The 22,127-nt window shown below is 49.5% G+C and overlaps 1 protein-coding gene across 2 annotated transcripts in view; it reads left to right on the top strand.

Annotated features, from left to right (window-relative positions):
* The window catches only part of LOC124011352 (interleukin-1 receptor accessory protein-like 1-B), a 444,356-nt gene that overhangs the window by 236,892 nt on the left and 185,337 nt on the right, over window positions 1-22,127 (top strand). For both annotated transcript variants that reach the window (XM_046324642.1, XM_046324641.1), the window contains exon 6: window positions 19,820-19,894. In XM_046324642.1, the coding sequence (XP_046180598.1) occupies window positions 19,820-19,894 (75 nt within the window). The remainder of the gene's footprint in view (window positions 1-19,819; window positions 19,895-22,127) is intronic.

Below are 22,127 nucleotides of genomic sequence, written 5' to 3'. Positions count from 1 at the left end.
ACGGGGGAGGGAGGTAGGAGCCATGACTGTGGTGGGGGGACCGGGGAGGGAGGTAGGAGCCATGACTGTGGTGGAGGGACGGGGGGAGGGAGGTAGGAGCCATGACTATGGTTTGGGGACGGGGGAGGGAGGTAGGAGCCATGACTGTGGTGGGGGGACCGGGGAGGGAGGTAGGAGCCATGACTGTGGTGGAGGGACGGGGGAGGGAGGTAGGAGCCATGACTGTGGTGGAGGGACGGGGAGGGAGGTAGGAGCCATGACTGTGGTGGAGGGACCGGGAGGGAGGTAGGAGCCATGACTGTGGTGGAGGGACGGGGAGGGAGGTAGGAGCCATGACTGTGGTGGAGGGACCGGGGAGGGAGGTAGGAGCCATGACTGTGGTGGAGGGACGGGGGAGGGAGGTAGGAGCCATGACTATGGTTTGGGGACGGGGGAGGGAGGTAGGAGCCATGACTGTGGTGGGGGGACCGGGAGGGAGGTAGGAACCATGACTGTGGTGGAGGGACGGGGGGAGGGAGGTAGGAGCCATGACTGTGGTGGAGGGACCGGGGAGGGAGGTAGGAGCCATGACTGTGGTGGAGGGACCGGGGAGGGAGGTAGGAGCCATGACTGTTGTGAGGGACGGGGGAGGGAGGTAGGAGCCATGACTGTGGTGGAGGGACCGGGAGGGAGGTAGGAACCATGACTGTGGTGGAGGGACGGGGGAGGGAGGTAGGAGCCATGACTGTGGTGGAGGGACGGGGGAGGGAGGTAGGAGCCATGACTATGGTTTGGGGACGGGGAGGGAGGTAGGAGCCATGACTGTGGTGGGGGGACCGGGGAGGGAGGTAGGAACCATGACTGTGGTGGAGGGACGGGGGAGGGAGGTAGGAGCCATGACTGTGGTGGAGGGACGGGGGAGGGAGGTAGGAACCATGACTATGGTAGGGGACGGGGGAGGGAGGTAGGAGCCATGACTGTGGTGGAGGGACGGGGGAGGGAGGTAGGAGCCATGACTATGGTAGGGGGGACGGGGAGGGAGGTAGGAGCCATGACTGTGGTGAGGGATGGGGGAGGGAGGTAGGAGCCATGACTGTGGTGGGGGGACCGGGGAGGGAGGTAGGAACCATGACTGTGGTGGAGGGACGGGGGAGGGAGGTAGGAGCCATGACTGTGGTGGAGGGACGGGGAGGGAGGTAGGAGCCATGACTGTGGTGGGGGGACCGGGAGGGAGGTAGGAGCCATGACTGTGGTGGAGGGACGGGGGAGGGAGGTAGGAGCCATGACTGTGGTGGAGGGACGGGGGAGGGAGGTAGGAGCCATGACTGTGGTGGAGGGACGGGGGAGGGAGGTAGGAGCCATGACTGTGGTGGAGGGACGGGGGAGGGAGGTAGGAGCCATGACTGTGGTGGAGGGACCGGGGAGGGAGGTAGGAGCCATGACTGTGGTGGAGGGACGGGGGGAGGGAGGTAGGAGCCATGACTGTGGTGGAGGGACCGGGGAGGGAGGTAGGAGCCATGACTGTGGTGGAGGGACGGGGGAGGGAGGTAGGAGCCATGACTATGGTTTGGGGACGGGGGAGGGAGGTAGGAGCCATGACTGTGGTGGGGGGACCGGGGAGGGAGGTAGGAACCATGACTGTGGTGGAGGGACGGGGGAGGGAGGTAGGAGCCATGACTGTGGTGGAGGGACCGGGAGGGAGGTAGGAGCCATGACTGTGGTGGAGGGACCGGGAGGGAGGTAGGAGCCATGACTGTTGTGAGGGACGGGGGAGGGAGGTAGGAGCCATGACTGTGGTGGAGGGACCGGGGAGGGAGGTAGGAACCATGACTGTGGTGGAGGGACGGGGGAGGGAGGTAGGAGCCATGACTGTGGTGGAGGGACGGGGGAGGGAGGTAGGAGCCATGACTATGGTTTGGGGACGGGGGAGGGAGGTAGGAGCCATGACTGTGGTGGGGGGACGGGGGAGGGAGGTAGGAACCATGACTGTGGTGGAGGGACGGGGGAGGGAGGTAGGAGCCATGACTGTGGTGGAGGAACGGGGGAGGGAGGTAGGAACCATGACTATGGTAGGGGACGGGGAGGGAGGTAGGAGCCATGACTGTGGTGGAGGGACGGGGAGGGAGGTAGGAGCCATGACTATGGTAGGGGACGGGGGAGGGAGGTAGGAGCCATGACTGTGGTGAGGGATGGGGGAGGGAGGTAGGAGCCATGACTGTGGTGGGGGGACCGGGGAGGGAGGTAGGAACCATGACTGTGGTGGAGGGACGGGGGAGGGAGGTAGGAGCCATGACTGTGGTGGAGGGACGGGGGAGGGAGGTAGGAGCCATGACTGTGGTGGGGGGACCGGGGAGGGAGGTAGGAGCCATGACTGTGGTGGAGGGACGGGGGAGGGAGGTAGGAGCCATGACTGTGGTGGAGGGACGAGGGAGGGAGGTAGGAGCCATGACTGTGGTGGAGGGACCGGGAGGGAGGTAGGAGCCATGACTGTGGTGGAGGGACGGGGGGAGGGAGGTAGGAGCCATGACTGTGGTGGGGGGACCGGGGAGGGAGGTAGGAGCCATGACTGTGGTGGAGGGACGGGGGGAGGGAGGTAGGAGCCATGACTATGGTTTGGGGACGGGGGAGGGAGGTAGGAGCCATGACTGTGGTGGGGGGACCGGGGAGGGAGGTAGGAGCCATGACTGTGGTGGAGGGACGGGGGAGGGAGGTAGGAGCCATGACTGTGGTGGAGGGGCGGGGGAGGGAGGTAGGAGCCATGACTGTGGTGGAGGGACCGGGGAGGGAGGTAGGAGCCATGACTATGGTTTGGGGACGGGGGAGGGAGGTAGGAGCCATGACTGTGGTGGGGGGACCGGGGAGGGAGGTAGGAACCATGACTGTGGTGGAGGGACGGGGGAGGGAGGTATGAGCCATGACTGTGGTGGAGGGACCGGGGAGGGAGGTAGGAGCCATGACTGTGGTGGAGGGACCGGGGAGGGAGGTAGGAGCCATGACTGTTGTGAGGGACGGGGGAGGGAGGTAGGAGCCATGACTGTGGTGGAGGGACCGGGGAGGGAGGTAGGAACCATGACTGTGGTGGAGGGGGGGGAGGGAGGTAGGAGCCATGACTGTGGTGGAGGGACGGGGGAGGGAGGTAGGAGCCATGACTATGGTTTGGGGACGGGGGAGGGAGGTAGGAGCCATGACTGTGGTGGGGGGACCGGGAGGGAGGTAGGAACCATGACTGTGGTGGAGGGACGGGGGAGGGAGGTAGGAGCCATGACTGTGGTGGAGGGACGGGGGAGGGAGGTAGGAACCATGACTATGGTAGGGGACGGGGAGGGAGGTAGGAGCCATGACTGTGGTGGAGGGACGGGGGAGGGAGGTAGGAGCCATGACTATGGTAGGGGACGGGGAGGGAGGTAGGAGCCATGACTGTGGTGAGGGATGGGGGAGGGAGGTAGGAGCCATGACTGTGGTGGGGGGACCGGGAGGGAGGTAGGAACCATGACTGTGGTGGAGGGACGGGGGAGGGAGGTAGGAGCCATGACTGTGGTGGAGGGACGGGGAGGGAGGTAGGAGCCATGACTGTGGTGGGGGGACCGGGGAGGGAGGTAGGAGCCATGACTGTGGTGGAGGGACGGGGGAGGGAGGTAGGAGCCATGACTGTGGTGGAGGGACGGGGGAGGGAGGTAGGAGCCATGACTGTGGTGGAGGGACCGGGGAGGGAGGTAGGAGCCATGACTGTGGTGGAGGGACGGGGGAGGGAGGTAGGAGCCATGACTGTGGTGGAGGGACCGGGGAGGGAGGTAGGAGCCATGACTGTGGTGGAGGGACGGGGGAGGGAGGTAGGAGCCATGACTATGGTTTGGGGACGGGGGAGGGAGGTAGGAGCCATGACTGTGGTGGGGGGACCGGGGAGGGAGGTAGGAACCATGACTGTGGTGGAGGGACGGGGGAGGGAGGTAGGAGCCATGACTGTGGTGGAGGGACCGGGAGGGAGGTAGGAGCCATGACTGTGGTGGAGGGACCGGGGAGGGAGGTAGGAGCCATGACTGTTGTGAGGGACGGGGGAGGGAGGTAGGAGCCATGACTGTGGTGGAGGGACCGGGGAGGGAGGTAGGAACCATGACTGTGGTGGAGGGACGGGGGAGGGAGGTAGGAGCCATGACTGTGGTGGAGGGACGGGGGAGGGAGGTAGGAGCCATGACTATGGTTTGGGGACGGGGGAGGGAGGTAGGAGCCATGACTGTGGTGGGGGGACCGGGGAGGGAGGTAGGAACCATGACTGTGGTGGAGGGACGGGGGGGAGGGAGGTAGGAGCCATGACTGTGGTGGAGGGACGGGGGAGGGAGGTAGGAACCATGACTATGGTAGGGGACGGGGAGGGAGGTAGGAGCCATGACTGTGGTGGAGGGACGGGGGAGGGAGGTAGGAGCCATGACTATGGTAGGGGACGGGGAGGGAGGTAGGAGCCATGACTGTGGTGAGGGATGGGGGAGGGAGGTAGGAGCCATGACTGGTGGGGGGGACCGGGAGGGAGGTAGGAACCATGACTGTGGTGGAGGGACGGGGGAGGGAGGTAGGTAGGAGCCATGACTGTGGTGGGGGGACCGGGGGAGGGAGGTAGGAGCCATGACTGTGGTGGAGGGACGGGGGAGGGAGGTAGGAGCCATGACTGTGGTGGAGGGACGGGGGGAGGGAGGTAGGAGCCATGACTGTGGTGGAGGGACCGGGGAGGGAGGTAGGAGCCATGACTGTGGTGGGGGGACGGGGGAGGGAGGTAGGAGCCATGACTGTGGTGGGGGGACCGGTGAGGGAGGTAGGAGCCATGACTGTGGTGGGGGGACGGGGGAGGGAGGTAGGAGCCATGACTGTGGTGGGGGGACCGGTGAGGGAGGTAGGAGCCATGACTGTGGTGGAGGGACGGGGGAGGGAGGTAGGAGCCATGACTATGGTTTGGGGACGGGGGAGGGAGGTAGGAGCCATGACTGTGGTGGAGGGACCTATGGAGGGAGGGAGGAGCCATGACTATGGTGGGGGGACGGGGGAGGGAGGTAGGAGTCATGACTGTGGTGGAGGGACCGGGGAGGAAGGGAGGAGCCATGACTATGGTGGTGTGACGGGGAAGGGAGGTAGGAACCATGACTATGGTGGGGGGACCAGGGAGGGAGGTAGGAGCCATGACTGTGGTGGAGGGACCGTGGAGGGAGGGAGGAGCCATGACTATGGTGGTGTGACGGGAGAGGGAGGTAGGAACGTTGACCATGGTAGGGGACGGGGGGAGGGAGGGTAGTAGGAGCCATGACTGTGGTGGAGGGACGGTGGTGTTTTTAGATAATGTTTGTGTCATAGGCAGCTGGGTGTCAGTAATGAGCAGGTGACGATGCAGCCTGAAAGAGAGGTGGCAGAGGAGAGGATCAGACAGGTGTATATTGTAGATAGACTACAGAGTGATTGGAGAATATGCATAGCGGAGGCCCTTTCTCCACTGAGAGATGCGTATCATTCCTTTGTCAATAAGAGAATCACTCACTTCCATTTGAAAGACTATTATTTGCTGCTGTAAGGGAGGGCAATCATACTCTTGAGAGAGCTGGTGTGGGTGCAGACTTTTGTTCCGGTCAAGCAGTACTATACCAAATCAAATGTATTTATATAGCCCTTCGTACATCAGCTAATATCTCAAAGTGCTGTATAGAAACCCAGCCTAAAACCCCAAACAGCAAGCAATGCAGGTGTAGAAGCACGGTGGCTAAAAAAACTCCCTAGAAAGGCCAAAACCTAGGAAGAAACCCAGAGAGTAACCAGGCTATGTGGGGGGGGGGACAGTCCTCTTCTGGCTGTGCCGGGTGGAGATTATAACAGAATATGGCCAAGATGTTCAAATGTTCATAAATGACCAGCATGGTCAAATAATAATAATCACAGGCAGAACAGTTGAAACTGGAGCAGCAGCACGGCCAGGTGGACTGGGGACAGCAAGGAGTTATCATGTCAGGTAGTCCTGAGGCATGGTCCTAGGGCTCAGGTCCTCCGAGAGAGAGAAAGAAAGAGAGAATACTTAAATTCACACAGGACACCAGATAGGACAGAAGTACTCCAGATATAACAAACTGACCCTAGCCCACTATACTTGTTCTGAGATACATACAGTGCCTTCAGAAAGTATTTATACCCATTTCCTTATTCCACATGTTGTGTTACAGCCTGCATTCAAAGGGATTAAGAATGTTTTTTTCACAGTGATTCAACCTCTTTGGGACATACTAGTGGATTCAGATATTTCAGCCACACCATTTTTATTTAATTTTTTACCTTTATTTAACCAGGCAAGTCAGTTAAGAACAAATTCTTATTTTCAATGACGGCCTAGGAACAGTGGGTTAACTGCCTGTTCAGGGCCGAAACGACAGATTTGTACCTTGTCAGCTCAGGGGTTTGAACTTGCAACCTTCTGGTTGCTAGTCCACCGCTCTAACCACTAGGCTACCCTGCCGCCCCGGCTACCATTGCTGACAGGTGTATAACATCGAGCACAGAGCCATGCAATCTCCAAAGACAATCATGGCCTAAGATCACCATGCGCAATGGTGTGGTGTAAAGCACACTTCCATTGGACTCTGGAGCAATGGAAATGTGTTCTCTGGAGTGATGAATAACGCTTCAACTTCTGGCAGTCTGACGGACAAATCTGGGTTTGCCGTATTCCAGGAAAACGCTACCTGCACCACTGTAATAGTGGTGGATGAGGAATAATGATCTGTGGCTATTTTTCATGGTTCGGGCTAGGCCACTTAGTTCCAATGAAGGGAAATCTTAACACTACAGCATACGTGACATTCTAGACAATTCTGTGCTTCCAACTTTGTGGCAACAGTTTGGGGAAGGACCTTTCCTGTTTCAGCATGACAAAACCCCCGTGCAAAAATCGAGGTCCATACAGAAATGGTTTGTCTCACCCAACTACACACAATAACCCATATTGACGAAGTGAAAACATGTTTTTAGAAATGTTTGCACATTTGTTGAAAATTAAATATCACATTTAGATAAATGTTGAGTCAATACTTTGCAAAAGCACCTTTGGCGGCAATTACAGCTTTGAGTTGTCTTGGGTATGTCTGTATCAGCTTTGAGTTGTCTTGGGTATGTCTGTATCAGCTTTAAGTTGTCTTGTCTATGTCTGGATCAGCTTTGAGTTGTCTTGGGTATGTCTGTATCAGCATTAAGTTGTCTTGGGTATGTCTGTATCAGCTTTGCACATCTGGATTTGGGGATTTTCTCCCATTCTTCCTTGCAGATTTTCTCAAGTCTCTGTTCAGTTAGATGGGGAGCGGCAGTGAACAGCAATCTTCAAGTCTTTCCACAGATTTTCAATGGGATTCAAGTCTGGGCTTTGGCTGGACCACTCAAGGACTTTCAACATTCTTGTTCTGAAGCCATTCCAGCATTGCTTTGGCTGTATGCTTGGGCTAATTGTCCATTTGTAACATAAATCTTCGCCCCATTCTAGGGCCGTTTGCTTTCTGAAGCAGGTTCTCATTAAGGATTTGCCTGTATTTGGCTCCATTCATTGTTCCCTCGATCCTTACCAGTCTCCCAGTCCCTGCTGCTGAAAAGCATCCCCATATCATGATGCTGCCACCAACATGCTTCACGGTAGGGTTGGTGTTAGACAGGTGATGAGCTGTGCTTGGTTTTCTACAGACATAGCGCTCTGCATTCAGGCCGAAGATTTCATGTGATCTAATCACACCCCATTTGCCTTATGATCTCAGAGTCTTTCACATGCATTTTTACAAACTCCAGGCGTGCTGTCATGTGCCTTTTTCTCAAGAGTGGCTTCCGTCTGGCCACTGTACCATAAAGCCCAGATTGGTGAAGTGCTGTTGAGACTGTTGTCTCTCTGAAAAATTCTCCCATTTCAGCCAAGGAACTCTGTAGCTCTGTCAGAGTGATCATTTGGGATCTTGGTTACCTCCCTGACCAATGTCCTTCTTGCCCAGTTGCTCAGTTTGGTCTGGGTAGTTCCATATGTTTTCAATTTCCCAATGATGGAGACCACTATGCTCTTGGAAACTTTCAACACTCTAGAAATTGTTTCATACCCTTCCCCAGATATCTGCCTCATCACAATTATATCTCTGAGTTCTAGGGACAGTTCCTTGGACTTCATCAAATCAAATCAAATTGTATTGGTCACATACACATGGTTAGCAGATGTTAATGCGAGTGTAGTGAAATGCTTGTGCTTCAAGTTCTGATAGGGCAGTAATATCTAACAGGTAGTCTGACAAGTTCACAACGTCTACCTTATACACAAAATGTAAGGCAATGGAATAAAAATATGTACATATAAATATATGGATGCATGATGGCCATGGGGCATAGGTAAGATGCAATAGATGATATAAAATACAGTATATACATATGAGATAAGTAATGTCGAGAGGGTCTCAAGCTTAATGATGAGCTTGGAGGGTACTATGGTGTTGAATGCTGAGCTATAGTCAATGAACAGCATTCTTACATAGGTATTCCTCTAGTCCAGATGGGTGAGGGCAGTGTGCAGTGTGATGCCGTCTGCATCGTCTGTGGACCTATTGGGGCGGTAAGCAAATTGGAATGGGTCTAGAGTGTCAGGTAGGGTGGAGGTGAAATGATCCTTGACTCGTCTCTTAAAGCACTTCATGATGACTGAAGTGAGTGCTACGGGACGATAGTCATTTAGTTCAGTTACCTCGCTTTCTTGTGAACAGGAACAATGGTGGCCATCTTGAAGCATGTGGGGATAGCAGACTGGGATAGTTTCTGCTCTGGTCTAGTTTCTGCTCTGACTGTCAACTCTGGGACCTTATTTAATCATGTCCAAACAATTGAATTGGCCACAGGTGGACTCCACTCAAGTTGAACTGACATCTCAAGGATGATCAAAGGGAATTGGATTCATCTGAGCTCAATTTGGAGTGTCTAAGCAAAGGGGTGTGAATACTTACGTAAATTACATATTTCTGTATTTCATTTTCAATACATTTGCAACAATTTCAATAAAGATGTTTGCAGTTTTTCATGATGGGGTAATGTGTGTAAATAGGTGAGATGTTGATTTATTTAATCCATTTTGAATGCAGGCTTTAGCACAACAAAATGTGGAATAAGTCAAGGGGTATGAATACTTTCTGAAGGCACTGTAGGTAGAGCACAATGTGCCCTTTTAAACAATGTGTGAGATTTAAAGTGGTTCTATTTCAGGGACCTTAGAGAGAACTTGGAGGATTATTGAAGGTAATTACATGGAAATGTTTTACTTCCCCAGTACCTCTCAGGGTACTGAAGCTGCAACCCAAATCCCTGTTATTCTGACGTCAAACAGGCCTATTACGTGGGTATTGGTTCAGTATCCATGTCCTTAGTAATGAAACCCCTGGAACAACCTCTCTGGGACATGTATCTCATGAGCCTCCTTATAAGGAATGTTTTGTTCATTGTCTGAACTGAAGCAGCATCAGTTAAATAGTGCAAATATATATGTTGGGCTCTTTAAATGATATATTTCAATATATTTTATCACTTGGTGTTGCTGCTCTTATTGCATGGATTGGTAACACTTCCTATAAATTACCTCATCGTATTTTTATATTTTTTATTTAACTTTTATTTAAACAGGTATGTCAGTTAAGAACAAATTCTTATTTACAATGACGGCCAACCAGAAGGCCTCCAGCGGGGACAGGGGCTGGGATTCAAAATAAAATAACAATATAGGACACATCACGACAAGAGAGACCTAAAGACAACAACACAGCATGGCAGCAACACAACATGACAACAACATGGTAAAACACAACATGGCAGCAGCACAACATGGTAGCAGAACAAAACATGGTACAAACATTATTGGGCACAGACAACAGCACAAAGGGAAAGAAGGTAGAGACAACAATACATCACGCAAAGCAGCAACAACTGTCAGGAAGAGTGTCTTTGATTGAGTCAAGGCATTAAAAACATTAAAACGTGTCGTCATGCACAACTTATGTTCTTATAAGTGGTCATTAACATCTACAACTACATTCACTTCCTGTTTTTACCACTATCCTCTCAGATCAACATAGAGTGTTGTATCAGGCTGACTCATACCTTAGTGCCTGGAAGAAGCAAGACTCTCAAAACAAAGAGTCTCATTAAAAGGAGATTACATTAAGAGGTATTGCTCATTAGCACTTCCAGGCAGTCTGCTACAGTCCCTGTATGAAACTCCTACCAGTGTGGATGAAAGGCACACAGCTTAGAGTCTCAAATCAAAATGCAATCTGCTGTGATGTGCTCTGAGCGCTGTCCTTTTGATGTTGTTGCACATTGTCTGGTCAATAGATGACCAGAGACCACCTACGCTGTTGAAGGCTTTGAAGAGCTTCTGTTTGGTCAAAGTCACAAGCCAGGCCACCTGATGTCTCACTAAACATCACCATGAGAATGGGAAAATCTGAATTGCATACTTCTCGCGTCCTCTCTGCTCTCTCCTTGCCTTCTTCTCAAAACCCATTGGAGGAGAAGTTCAGAAGAGAGGGACCTCTGGCTTTCTCATCTAATGGGTTTTGAGGTGAGGAGAGAGGACGTGAGGAGTATGCAATTGAGATTCTCCCTGTGTCTGTCTGTCACCCACTACCCAAGCAGCTTTTAATCAAGTGAAAGCATTGATCTTTTCACATTTTAATCCAATTAATGGATGAGACCTGGAATACTACAGATGAATGTAATTGCAACCCATTCATGTTCATGAAAATATCAAAATATCTATGTTAAAACTAACAAAAGATACTCTTGCTTTTTCCTACATCCTCTTTGTTCCAGAGGTTTGTCTACAACCACATACCCTTTGCAAATTCTCACCAAAACCTGAGGGATCCAATTATATCCCAGCAAATGAGATGCTGTGCTGTTCGCTTCTGTTCTGTTCAACTAGCGTTTTCACACCTAACCAGAGCAAGAAGGAGTGATTTCACCATGAGTCTGGTTTTAAAGTGTACTTCTCTTAGAGGGATCAGCGCTACTCTTGTCTTGGATCCTCTGATGTACGGCCGCCTTTGGGAGAGCAATTTCCCCTCTAGCTCAATCCTGACATTTGTTAAAGGATACCCCCCAGAGAGCCTGGCTTCCACCCTGCTAATGATTAGTGTTCTGCTGCTACCGGCTGCACAATGTAGGGTTGTAACTGATGGCAACCTCCAAAAGGGGGAGTGGAGGGATACTTCACACTAATGGCCCCAAATAGACAGAATTAATGGAAAAGGTTGAAGTAGGAAGAAGGAAAAGGGTTTTAAGAATACATTGCAATCCGCCCACCCCTTCACCATTACCACCACCCATTATTGGAAGCGTGGGGCAGGCACCACTTTACATTCAGCGACGCTAGAAGCTATCTATTCATTTGTTAGGCAGGGCTGGTACAGTGTGATTGCAGTGTAACATTGTTCCTTAGTTCTGTAACAGTTATGGTCTAGCATATGTATATAACTAGCATATTGGAGAGAGATAGAGAGAGAGAGAGAGAGAGAGAGAGAGAGAGAGAGAGAGAGAGAGAGAGAGAGAGAGAGAGAGAGAGAGAGAGAGAGAGAGAGCGAGAGAGAGAGAGAGAGAGAGAGAGAGAGAGAAAGGGACAAAATATATAATTAATTGACACATTGAAGGATACCTGACCACTATGACTGACCCAAAAATAAGGAAAGCTTTGGCTATGTACAGACTAAGTGAGCATAGCCTTGCCATTGAGAAAGGCTGCAGTAGGCAGACCTGGCTCTCAAGAGAAGACAGGCAACAGTATGTGCTCACTGCCCACAAAATAAAGTGGAAACTGAGCTTCACTTCCTAACCTCCTGCCAAATATATGACCATATTAGAGCCACATATTTCCCTCAGATTACACAGACCCACAAAGAATTTGAAAACAATTCCAATTTTGATACTCTCCCATATCTATTGGGTGAAATACTACAGTGTTCAATCACAGCAGCAAGATTTGTGACCAGGAAAAGGGCAACCAGTGAAGAACAAACACCATTGTAAATACAACCCATATTTATGTTGATTTATTTTCCATTTTTTAACTTTAACTATTTGCACATCATTGCAACACTGTATATAGACATAATATACTGTAACATGTGAAATGTCATATTCAATGTAAACATGTTTCCAGTGCCAATATAGCCCCTTGAATTGAATTGAGAGAAAGAGTGCGAGAGAGAGAGCGAGAGAGAGAGAGAGATGTGCAGAGAGAATATATTATTGCAGAGAGAGAGAGACGGAGAACATATATTATTGCAGGGAAATGTAATATTTGTATTGAGCAAGAAACTGAAACAGTACAGATTACAGTATATATACTGAATATTCTATATTTATATATTATCTATGGACTAAGACCATTTTCCCCTACAGATAGCTCTTGAAATTAAAGGTTAACACTTTTCTACAACCAAGAGAATGAATGATGTGGAGTTTCTGCTTGTATCTGAACCAAAACAGTATGCTTTGACAGTTTAACTTAGTGATCAGGCAGATCATGGAGATGGCGCCGATAGAGATGGCAGCTTCGCTTCGAGTCCTTAGGAAACTATGCAGTATTTTGTTTTTTAATGTATTATTTCTTACATTGTTAGCCCAGAAAACCTTAAGTGTTGTTACATACAGCCGGGAATAAGTATTGGATATAAGAGAGACGTCAACTTACCAGCACAACCAGCACTACGACCAGGAATACGACTTTCCCAAGCGGATCCATTGTGTGCACCTCCCAGGGCATTTGAACTGATTCCAGAGGCCGACCCAAAACAACGCCGTCGGAGGAGAGGGTGCCGGAGCGGTCTTCTAGTGAGGCTTTGGATGCGCGCACACCAACCACCGCTTCTGAGTATATTACTTGCTAATGTCCAGTCCCTAGTTAACAAAGTCGACGAAATTAGGGCAAGAGTTGCTTTCCAAAGAGATTTACGGGATTGTATCATACTCTGTTTCACAGAGACATGGCTAGCTGGGGACATGATGTCGGAGTTCTTACAGCCAACGGTATTTTCAGTGCATCGCGCCAACAGGAACAAACATCTCTCTGGTAAGAACAAGGGCGGGGGTGTATGTTTCATGATTAACGACTCATGGTGTAATTGTAACAACATACAAGAAGTCCTTTTGTCTACCTGAATTCCTCACAATCAAATGCCGACCGTATTATCTCCCAAGAGAACTCTCCTCGGTTATCATCACAGTCGTCTACATCCCCCCACAAGCGGATACCAAGACGGACATCAAGGAACTTCACTGGACTTTATGCAAACTGGAAACCATATATCCTGAGGGGCATTTATTGTAGCTGTGGATTTTAACAAAACTAATTTGAGAACAAGGCTACCTAAATTCTAGCAGCATATCGATTGCAGTACACGACTGAGTAACACACTAGACCACTGCTACTCTAACTTCCGCAATGCATACAAGGCCCTCCCCCTCCCTCCTTTTGGAAAATCTGACCACGACTACATCTTCTTGCTCCCCTCGTTTAGGCAGAAACTAAAACAGGAAGTGCCTGTGCTTAGGTCTACCAACACTGGTCTGACCAATTGGATTCCACAATTCAAGATTGCTTCGATCACATGGACTAGGATATTTTCCCAGTACTCGCTCACCGCTGACTTGGTGAGCAAGTTTATAAGGAAGTGTATAAGATATGTTGTACCCACTCTGACTATTAAAACCTTCCCTAACCAGAAACCGTGGCTTGAAGGCAGCATTCGCGCAAAACTGAAAGCACGTACCACCGCGTTTAATCATGGCAAGGCAACTGGAAACATGGCCGAATACAAACATTGTAGTTATTCCCTCTGTAAGGCAATCAAACAAACAAGTGTCAGTATAGAGACAAAGTGGAGTCACATTTCAATGGCTCAGACAGGATAAGTATGTGGCAGGATCTACAGACAATCATGGATTACAAAAGGAAAACCAGCCCTGTTGCAGACATCGACGTCTTACTCCCAGACAAATTAAACATCTTCTTTGCGCACTTTGAAGAAAATACAGTGCCACGAAACGGCCCGCTACCAAAGACTGCAGGCTCTCCTTCTCTGTGGCCGATGTGAGTAAAACATTTAAATGTGTTAACCCTCGCAAGGCTGCCGGCCCAGAAGGGCATCCCCAGCCGCGTCCTCAAAGCATGCGCAGACCAGCTGGCTGGTGTGTTTACGGACATATTCAATCAATCCCAGTCTGCTGTCCCCACATGCTTCACAATGGCCACCATTGTTCCTGTTCCCAAGAAAGCTAAGGTTACTGAACTAAATTACTATCGCCCCATAGCACTCACTTCTGTCATCATGAAGTGCTTTGAGAGACTAGTCAAGGATCATATCACCTCCACCCTACTAGTCACCCTAGACCCACTCCAATTTGCTTACCATCCCAATAGGTGCACAGACTATGCAATCGCTATCACACTGCACACTGAATACCTATGTAAGAATGCTGTTCATTGCCTACAGCTCAGCATTCAACACCATAGTACCCTCCAAACTCATCATTAAGCTTGAGAGCCTGGGTCTCGACCCCGCCTGTGCAGCTGGGTCCTGGACTTATATATATATAATATATATGCCATTTAGCAGACGCTTTTATCCAAAGCGACTTACAGTCATGTGTGCATACATTCTACGTATGGGTGGTCCCGGGAATCGAACCAACTACCGTGGCGTTACAAGCGCCATGCTCTACCAACTAGGCTACAGAAGGACTCCTAACGGGCTGCCCCCAGGGAGTGAATGTAGGAAACAACATCTCCACTCCTCTGATCTTCAACACTGGGGCCCCACAAGGGTGAGTTCTCAGCCCTCTCCTGTACTCCCTGTTCGCCCATAACTGCATAGCCATGCACGCCTCCAACTCAATCATCAAGTTTGCTGACGACACTACAGTGGTAAGCTTGATCACCAACAACGACGAGACAGCCTACAGGGAGGAGGCGAGAGACAGGGAAGGGTAGTCAGGTAGCTCCAGAACCCTACAGAGACAGGGAAGGGTAGTCAGGTAGCTCCAGAACCCTACAGAGACAGAGAAGGGTAGTCAGGTAGCTCCAGAACCCTACAGAGACATTGAAGGGTAGTCAGGTAGCTCCAGAACCCTACAGAGACAGGGAAGGGTAGTCAGTTAGCTCCAGAACCCTACAGAGACAGGGAAGGGTAGTCAGGTAGCTCCAGAACCCTACAGAGACAGAGAAGGGTAGTCAGGTAGCTCCAGAACCCTACAGAGACAGGGAAGGGTAGTCAGGTAGCTCCAGAACCCTACAGAGACAGCGATTGAGAGGCAGTTAGCTCCAGAAGGTTGTGTAGGTAGGTGGCTCAATCCAGGTCCAGCTACATCTCTAGCCAGTCCCTGAGGATAACCTTCAATACAGTACCTACTCTGTGTGTGCGTCTGTATCTGTGAATGTCTGTAGTCATCTCAAAGAAGAAATTACAATCAGATAAATCCATAACTGGTTACATGAATGGTAATGTGTGATAAGAATTTTCTGTTTGAGTCTCACAAAGCAATTCATTATTAATATTCTGCCTCGCAGTCAATACCAATGGATTTAGGAAACTCTGAATACATATTGTGTTTGGCCTATCATTGGTCAATGTTGAGTCCACTGTGGTACTACTATGAGTTCTCATCAAAGCAAAGTACCGCTCAGTTTCTCTCTTTCGGTTATCAGAACCATGGTCACCCTCTTGCCAAAACGCTGTTCACAGACTTTTTGTACCCTTTTCATGCCTGCCTCATGTTGGGACTAATCATTTTCGGGAACGACTGTGTTTTCTTTTTCATGTCGTGATTAAACAAAATATTCAATGCATATTTCATAAAGAAAAAGGTCATTAACATAATGAGATTTTCCACGAGCAGAGCTCAGCTCTTGCTCCCGCCAGAGAAACATTTCATGGATCGAGGCTCTAGTTTGAGTTCGTTTTGGTGTCACGATTTGGTCTCGGCCCTCTCTCTCTCTTCGAATGGGGACGGTGTCGTGGTTTGGCTCATTAGTCATGAATTGAGACGGCACCACATTATCACTGCATGATGGAGAGTCATTTCACACAGTCACCAGAGAATAGGCTTTAATGTGTCAATTGAGAACCATTGACTCCCAAATGTCATCCATTTTGCTCCAAATATGTTACTCTTCACTAAGACTGTGTATGGTACATCAATGACCTTTTTCAGTCCTGCTTTTGTCTCACCAAGATGCAGTTGCAAAGCGATATGGACCATGCCAAACTGTTGCAACACTGGGTAGAAAGATACAGGTATCCCCCCAAATAGATTTAGTGAAGGCTGTTTGTACCTGATGATAAATTAACACATTCAACTGCTGTTCTTTAATGAGCAAGCAGACTAGACTGGCAACACATACAGGAAACACCACACAGTGTACCTACACCTCGGACTACTACCTACTCTACAGCTGCCGTGTTGTTTTGTGCCAGAATTCATTCCCCTATAAGAGTTTCTCCCTGACCGTTTTCAGACTCAGACTGAGTGTTCATACTCTTACTACTCTTTAAAAAGTATCTTAGATATGAGGACTTTCCAATGCCACTTTGAAGAGGGTGCCCAATTAAGCACTAATGATCATGGGATGGCCCTAAGTGCAGATCTTTTGTTACTTCTCGCTAGGCCTAATTGGGGCTGGTGTATTCCAATGGGGGTCGAAACAGACTGGAAACCAGTATCTTCACAATGGTGAATCATCTGTGACCTCTCATAGCTACGATTTTATCATCGCTGCAGTATCAAACAAGTGTTCATTAATTATGCGTATCTACAGTAGAACATGGGGGGGGGGAAGAGATAATTGCTGATCAGAAGAAGATTTTACTTGTCTCATAGGAAGTATGTTACATAAGAAACCTTCCATTAATGATCCGTTTGAATTCAGGTCTAAGGGAAGACCCAACTTGTTTTGTCATTGTACTAGATTGCTTTTGTCCCTTCTTATAACTGTTATATGTACCGTGCATGTGTTCATGTGCTGTTTAATGTACAGCTTGTAACAGCTTTCTTCTATCTCCTCCTCTGATGAAGAGGTAGAACAAGGATCGGACCAAAATGCAGCGTGATGATGATTCATGATATAATTTTAATGAAGGAAAACTATACATGCAGAAACTACAAAATAATGAAAAGTGAAAAACCGAAACAGCCCCATCTGGTGCAAACACAAAGACAGGAACAATCACCCAGGAAAACACTCACAGAATATGGCTGCCTAAATATGGCTCCCAATTAGAGACAACGATAATCACCTGACTCTGATTGAGAACCGCCTCAGGCAGCCATAGACTAATTAGACACCCCACAAAACCCCAAGACAAAAAAACACACCACAAGAACCTCCAGTTCTTCCTTGGGGTGGCGATATCCTCTCAGTGCTGAGCTTCCTCTCAATGCTGATCTTCCTCTCAGTGCTGGGCTTTCCCTCAGTGCTGGGCTTTCCCTCAGTGCCGGGCTTTCCCTCAGTCCCGAGCTTCCCCTCAGTCCCGAGCTACCCCTCAGTCCCGAGCTTCCCCTCAGTCCCGAGCTACCCCTCAGTCCCGAGCTACCCCTCAGCCCCAAGCTACCCCTCAGTCTCGAGCTGCCCCTCAGTCCCAAGCTACCCCTCAGTCTCGAGCTACCCCTCAGTCCCGAGCTGCCTCAGTCCCGAGCTGCCCCTCAGTCCCGAGCTGCCCCTCAGTCCCGAGCTGCCCCTCAGTCACGAGCTGCCCCTCAGTCCAGTGGGGTTCTGGGTGAGGGCTATTAGGCCATGGTCGGCGGCGAGGGTGGATTAACCCAGGACGCGAGGGGGAGGAACTATGACATTAATGGAGTGGGGTCCACGTCCCGAGCCGGAGCCGCCACCATGGACAGACGCCCACCCAGACCCTCCCTATGGTTTTGAGGTGCGTCCGGGAGTCCGCACCTTAGGGGGGGGTTCTGTCACGCCTTGGTCTTAGTATTTTGTGTTTTCTTTATTTATTTGGTCAGGCCAGGGTGTGACGTGTTATTGTGGTGTGTTTTTTGTCTTGGGGTTTTGTGGGGTGTCTAATTAGTCTATGGCTGCCTGAGGCGGTTCTCAATCAGAGTCAGGTGATTATCGTTGTCTCTGATTGGGAGCCATATTTAGGCAGCCATATTCTGTGAGTGTTTTCGTGGGTGATTGTTCCTGTCTTTGTGTTTGCACCAGATGGGGCAGTTTCGTGGGTGATAGTTCCTGTCTTTGTGTTTGCACCAGATGGGGCTGTTTCGGTTTTCACTTTCATTATTTTGTAGTTTCCGCTTGTATTGTTTTTTCCTTCATTAAAATGATATCATGAATCATCATCACGCTGCATTTTGGTCCGATCCTTGTTCTACCTCTTCATCAGAGGAGGAGATAGAAGAACGCCGTAACACAGCTGACCTCTTTAGCTGATGCATTCGCTGCAGAAGACCCTGACCTTTACATTGTGAATAATGAGCATGATTAGTCATTACTTTTGTTAAATATGACATGTGAAGCTATAGAAGCAGATAAAAAGCCGAACACTCTATTGGACAGAGAACATTAGTTGACAAGAAGGATAACAAGAACAGCTCTTAATTTGACTTAATTTGATAATGAATGGATATTTTTGTAGGGTTGATACATTTATTGTTAAGGCAAATCAAGTCTAACGCAAGTGGACATTGCAAACTTTAGAAGCCTTTTTAAACCTTGAATACACTACAACTTTTCATTTCCTGCTGTGATCAAGTTAAGATTCAACATTCAACCCACTTCCTGGGTTCCTACCTCCTCCTTTGTAAAGCCGATTTATGTTGCCTCTGCTTCTTACGGTATACATTGCCACCACCACCACCACCACCACCACCAGTTATTTGCCTCTGGGTTAAAGGTTTTGAACAACAATGACAGATAAATACAGATTTCAGCGATGCCATTGGTCGTACCCAAGAGTATGTTTCATTGCAGCGCGGATACATTTTTAAAAAGTTGATGGTAAATAGGCTGGGCACTTCACAGAATATTATAGGATATTAGATGTATTCTCTTGGTGCAGTCTGAGAATACACGAAGACTAAACCAAACGTAGCCACTTTAAATGCATCCGGAGCGCATGCAAGTTGGAATCCGGGCGGCTGAAAAACGAGCGTCCTGTCAAACGCAGCTTGGTACGATTAAGCTCATCATGACAGGATAGCACTTCCAGTCACACACTACATATTTCCCCTTGTCCTCCCTCTGTTGCTGGCTTGATCCATCTCACTCAACATCGAGGTTGCAGGGAATTCACCAATGGGTTATTTATAGGTATTTTGTTCTGCTGTGACGAGTCGTCGCAACAATATGACATATGAATCTGACATATGAATCTGACATATGTAAACAGCTGCTAAGATATCCGTGAACAGTACTGAAGCCCTTCCCTACATAACAGGGAATAAACCGGGGTTTGGGGTAAATACCCATCCAACCTGAATCCGTGTTCACACTGTAGCACAGCCAGTCTAGTCACTGACGTGCTTGGTCCATAAGGTAGTGAAGCCGCTAGCTGGGATTAAAAACGGTTGCCAGGGTAAAGTTTTGAAGTAGATGGATGTTTGAGGCTTTTGGAGAAGGGGATATCCTTTAACAGTTTCCCTCTGTCTACTGCGTCAGCTTCCATACGGTGCCTGCACTGTGTTCTCCTCTCACTCTTCAACGCTGTGCTCGAGTTTACAAAGACATTTTCATAAGTATATGGCTCAACGGACAAATGTCAGAAGTGTGGAAATGAATTGTAATGTGTGTTTTCTTTTTGTTTTCCAGCCCCTCTGACAGACAAGCCTCCAAAGATCCTGTTCCCCTCAGAAAGCAAACTCAGCATCCTGGAGCTGCAGTTAGGTAAGACACCAGTGGGTTTCTGTTCCCAGACAAGCACTGTCTCTGTGTGCTACTTTAACCAAAGATAGGGTCACTATCAGTACCACACTAATATTTTACCTTAGTAGATCATTTTACAAGGGGATATTTGTATTGATTCAAGATGGGTAGGCTTTACACTCAGTTTAGCCTGCTGTGAATAGAAAATCATCCAGTGTGGTTGTTACTGAGATTACTGGGACATTTTAAACTGATACAGAAACTGCTATTTCCATGACATAGACTGACCAGGTGAATCCGGGGTATGGTAGTATGTGCCAGGAGTACTGGTTTGAGTGTGTCAGTTTACCGTGTGTATCAAGAATGGTCCAGTACCTAAAGGACATCCAGCCAACTTGACACAACTGTGGGAGGTATTGAAGTCATGTTGTATTCGGTGCATGTGACTAATAAACTTTGATTTGATTTGAGTCAACATGGGCCACTCAGTATAGTCAACTCAGTATATATCACACTACTGGAAATAAATGATGAAATTGCCAGCGATGCTTTATTTGGAAGGCGAAATCAACTTGGACACAGGGAGCACCTGAGAGCTCTGCAGTGATCCAACATGTTTCATTCTGTTTATTATCTTACCTTTATTTAACTAGGCAAGTCAGTTAAGAACAAATTCTTATTTTCAATGATGGCCTAGGAACAGTGGGTTAACTGCCTGTTCAGGGGCAGAACGACAGATTTGTACCTTGTCAGCTCGGGGGTTTCAACTTGCAACCTTCCGGTTACTAGTCCAACGCTCTCACCACTAGGCTACCCTGCCGTCTCTGAATGGCGATAAGCATCTGATCTGGTTTACCTCAACATACAACATGGACACTGTCTGTGTTTCATCACCTGGATAATATGGGGAATGAACCTTTCTATCATTTAAAATGGGTTGATGTTAGTATTCCTGCTGATGATTGGCCTGGATCGCTACTGGAGTGACAGAGCATGAATGAGGCTCTTTAGTGTGCCTAACCAGCCGCTCATCACAGGGATACATGGGATACTTCCTGCCGCGCTGTGATTGGCCCAGAGCACAAGCAGCTGCGGAGGGAGAGAAAATGGGTCATGATGGAGGTTTCCCTTTGATGTAAATGTGTCACGGTGATGAACACAGGAGGCGGAGGTACAACGTGGCAATCAGGAAAAGAGGTGCGAGTCATTATGTGGTTTATCAGATAAAATGTTTGGGGATGGAGGGTGATTCTACGCAGTCCATTCACTGACAGTGCTTAAGCCAGAAGTGTATATGCTATACTGAGCAACTAAGGCAGCAGTCAAATCACATTACTTCCCTGAAGGTTTCTGCATTTTCTGACTGAGAAAATTCACAGTAAATTCTGTAGACACTGTTGATCTCTGTATCCAAACATGTTTCAACATGGAAGAGATCAGGTTTTGAACTACAGTGTATCTGGATTGGTGGGGGTCCTGTGTTTTCATGCTCACCCGTGCTTTAATATGGTTTCCCAGTCATCATAATACATGTGGGGGAGCCTGTTTGAAGTTCCAGCTATACAACATCCTGTCACTTACTCTCATTGTCACGGTAACATGTTCATGTCACCACCTCAGAAAGGGTAGTAAGTGAGGGGGTAGAAAGTGGAGAGAGGGAAGGAGAGGGGAGAGAGGGGAGTGAGGGGGTGGAGAGTGGAGAGAGGGGGTAGAAAGTGGAGAGAGGGAAGGAGACGGGAGAGAGGGGAGTGAGGGGGTGGAGAGGGGAGTGAGGGGTAGAAAGAGGAGAGAGGGGTTGGAGAGGGAAGGAGAGGGGAGTGAGGGGGTAGAAAGTGGAGAGAGGGGTTGGAGAGGGGAGAGAGGGGAGTGAGGGGGTAGAAAGTGGAGAGAGGGGTTGGAGAGGGGAGAGAGGGAGTGAGGGGGTAGAAAGTGGAGAGAGGGTTTGGAGAGGGGAGAGAGGGGAGTGAGGGGGTGGGAGAGAGGGGTAGAAAGTGGAGAGAGGGAAGGAGACGGGAGAGAGGGGAGTGAGGGGGGAGAGGGGAGAGAGGGGAGTGAGGGGTAGAAAGAGGAGAGAGGGGTTGGAGAGGGAAGGAGAGGGGAGTGAGGGGGTGGAGAGGGGAGAGAGGGGGTGGAGAGTGGAGAGAGGGAAGAGAGGGGAGTGAGGGGGTAGAAAGTGGAGAGAGGGGTTGGAGAGGGGAGAGAGGGGAGTGAGGGGTGGAGAGGGGAGAGAGGGGGTGGAGAGTGGAGAGAGGAG

The sequence above is a fragment of the Oncorhynchus gorbuscha genome, linkage group LG23, assembly GCF_021184085.1.
Source record: "Oncorhynchus gorbuscha isolate QuinsamMale2020 ecotype Even-year linkage group LG23, OgorEven_v1.0, whole genome shotgun sequence".
Classification (NCBI taxonomy): Eukaryota; Metazoa; Chordata; class Actinopteri; order Salmoniformes; family Salmonidae; genus Oncorhynchus; species Oncorhynchus gorbuscha.
This window is presented reverse-complemented; position numbering and strand designations above follow the sequence as displayed.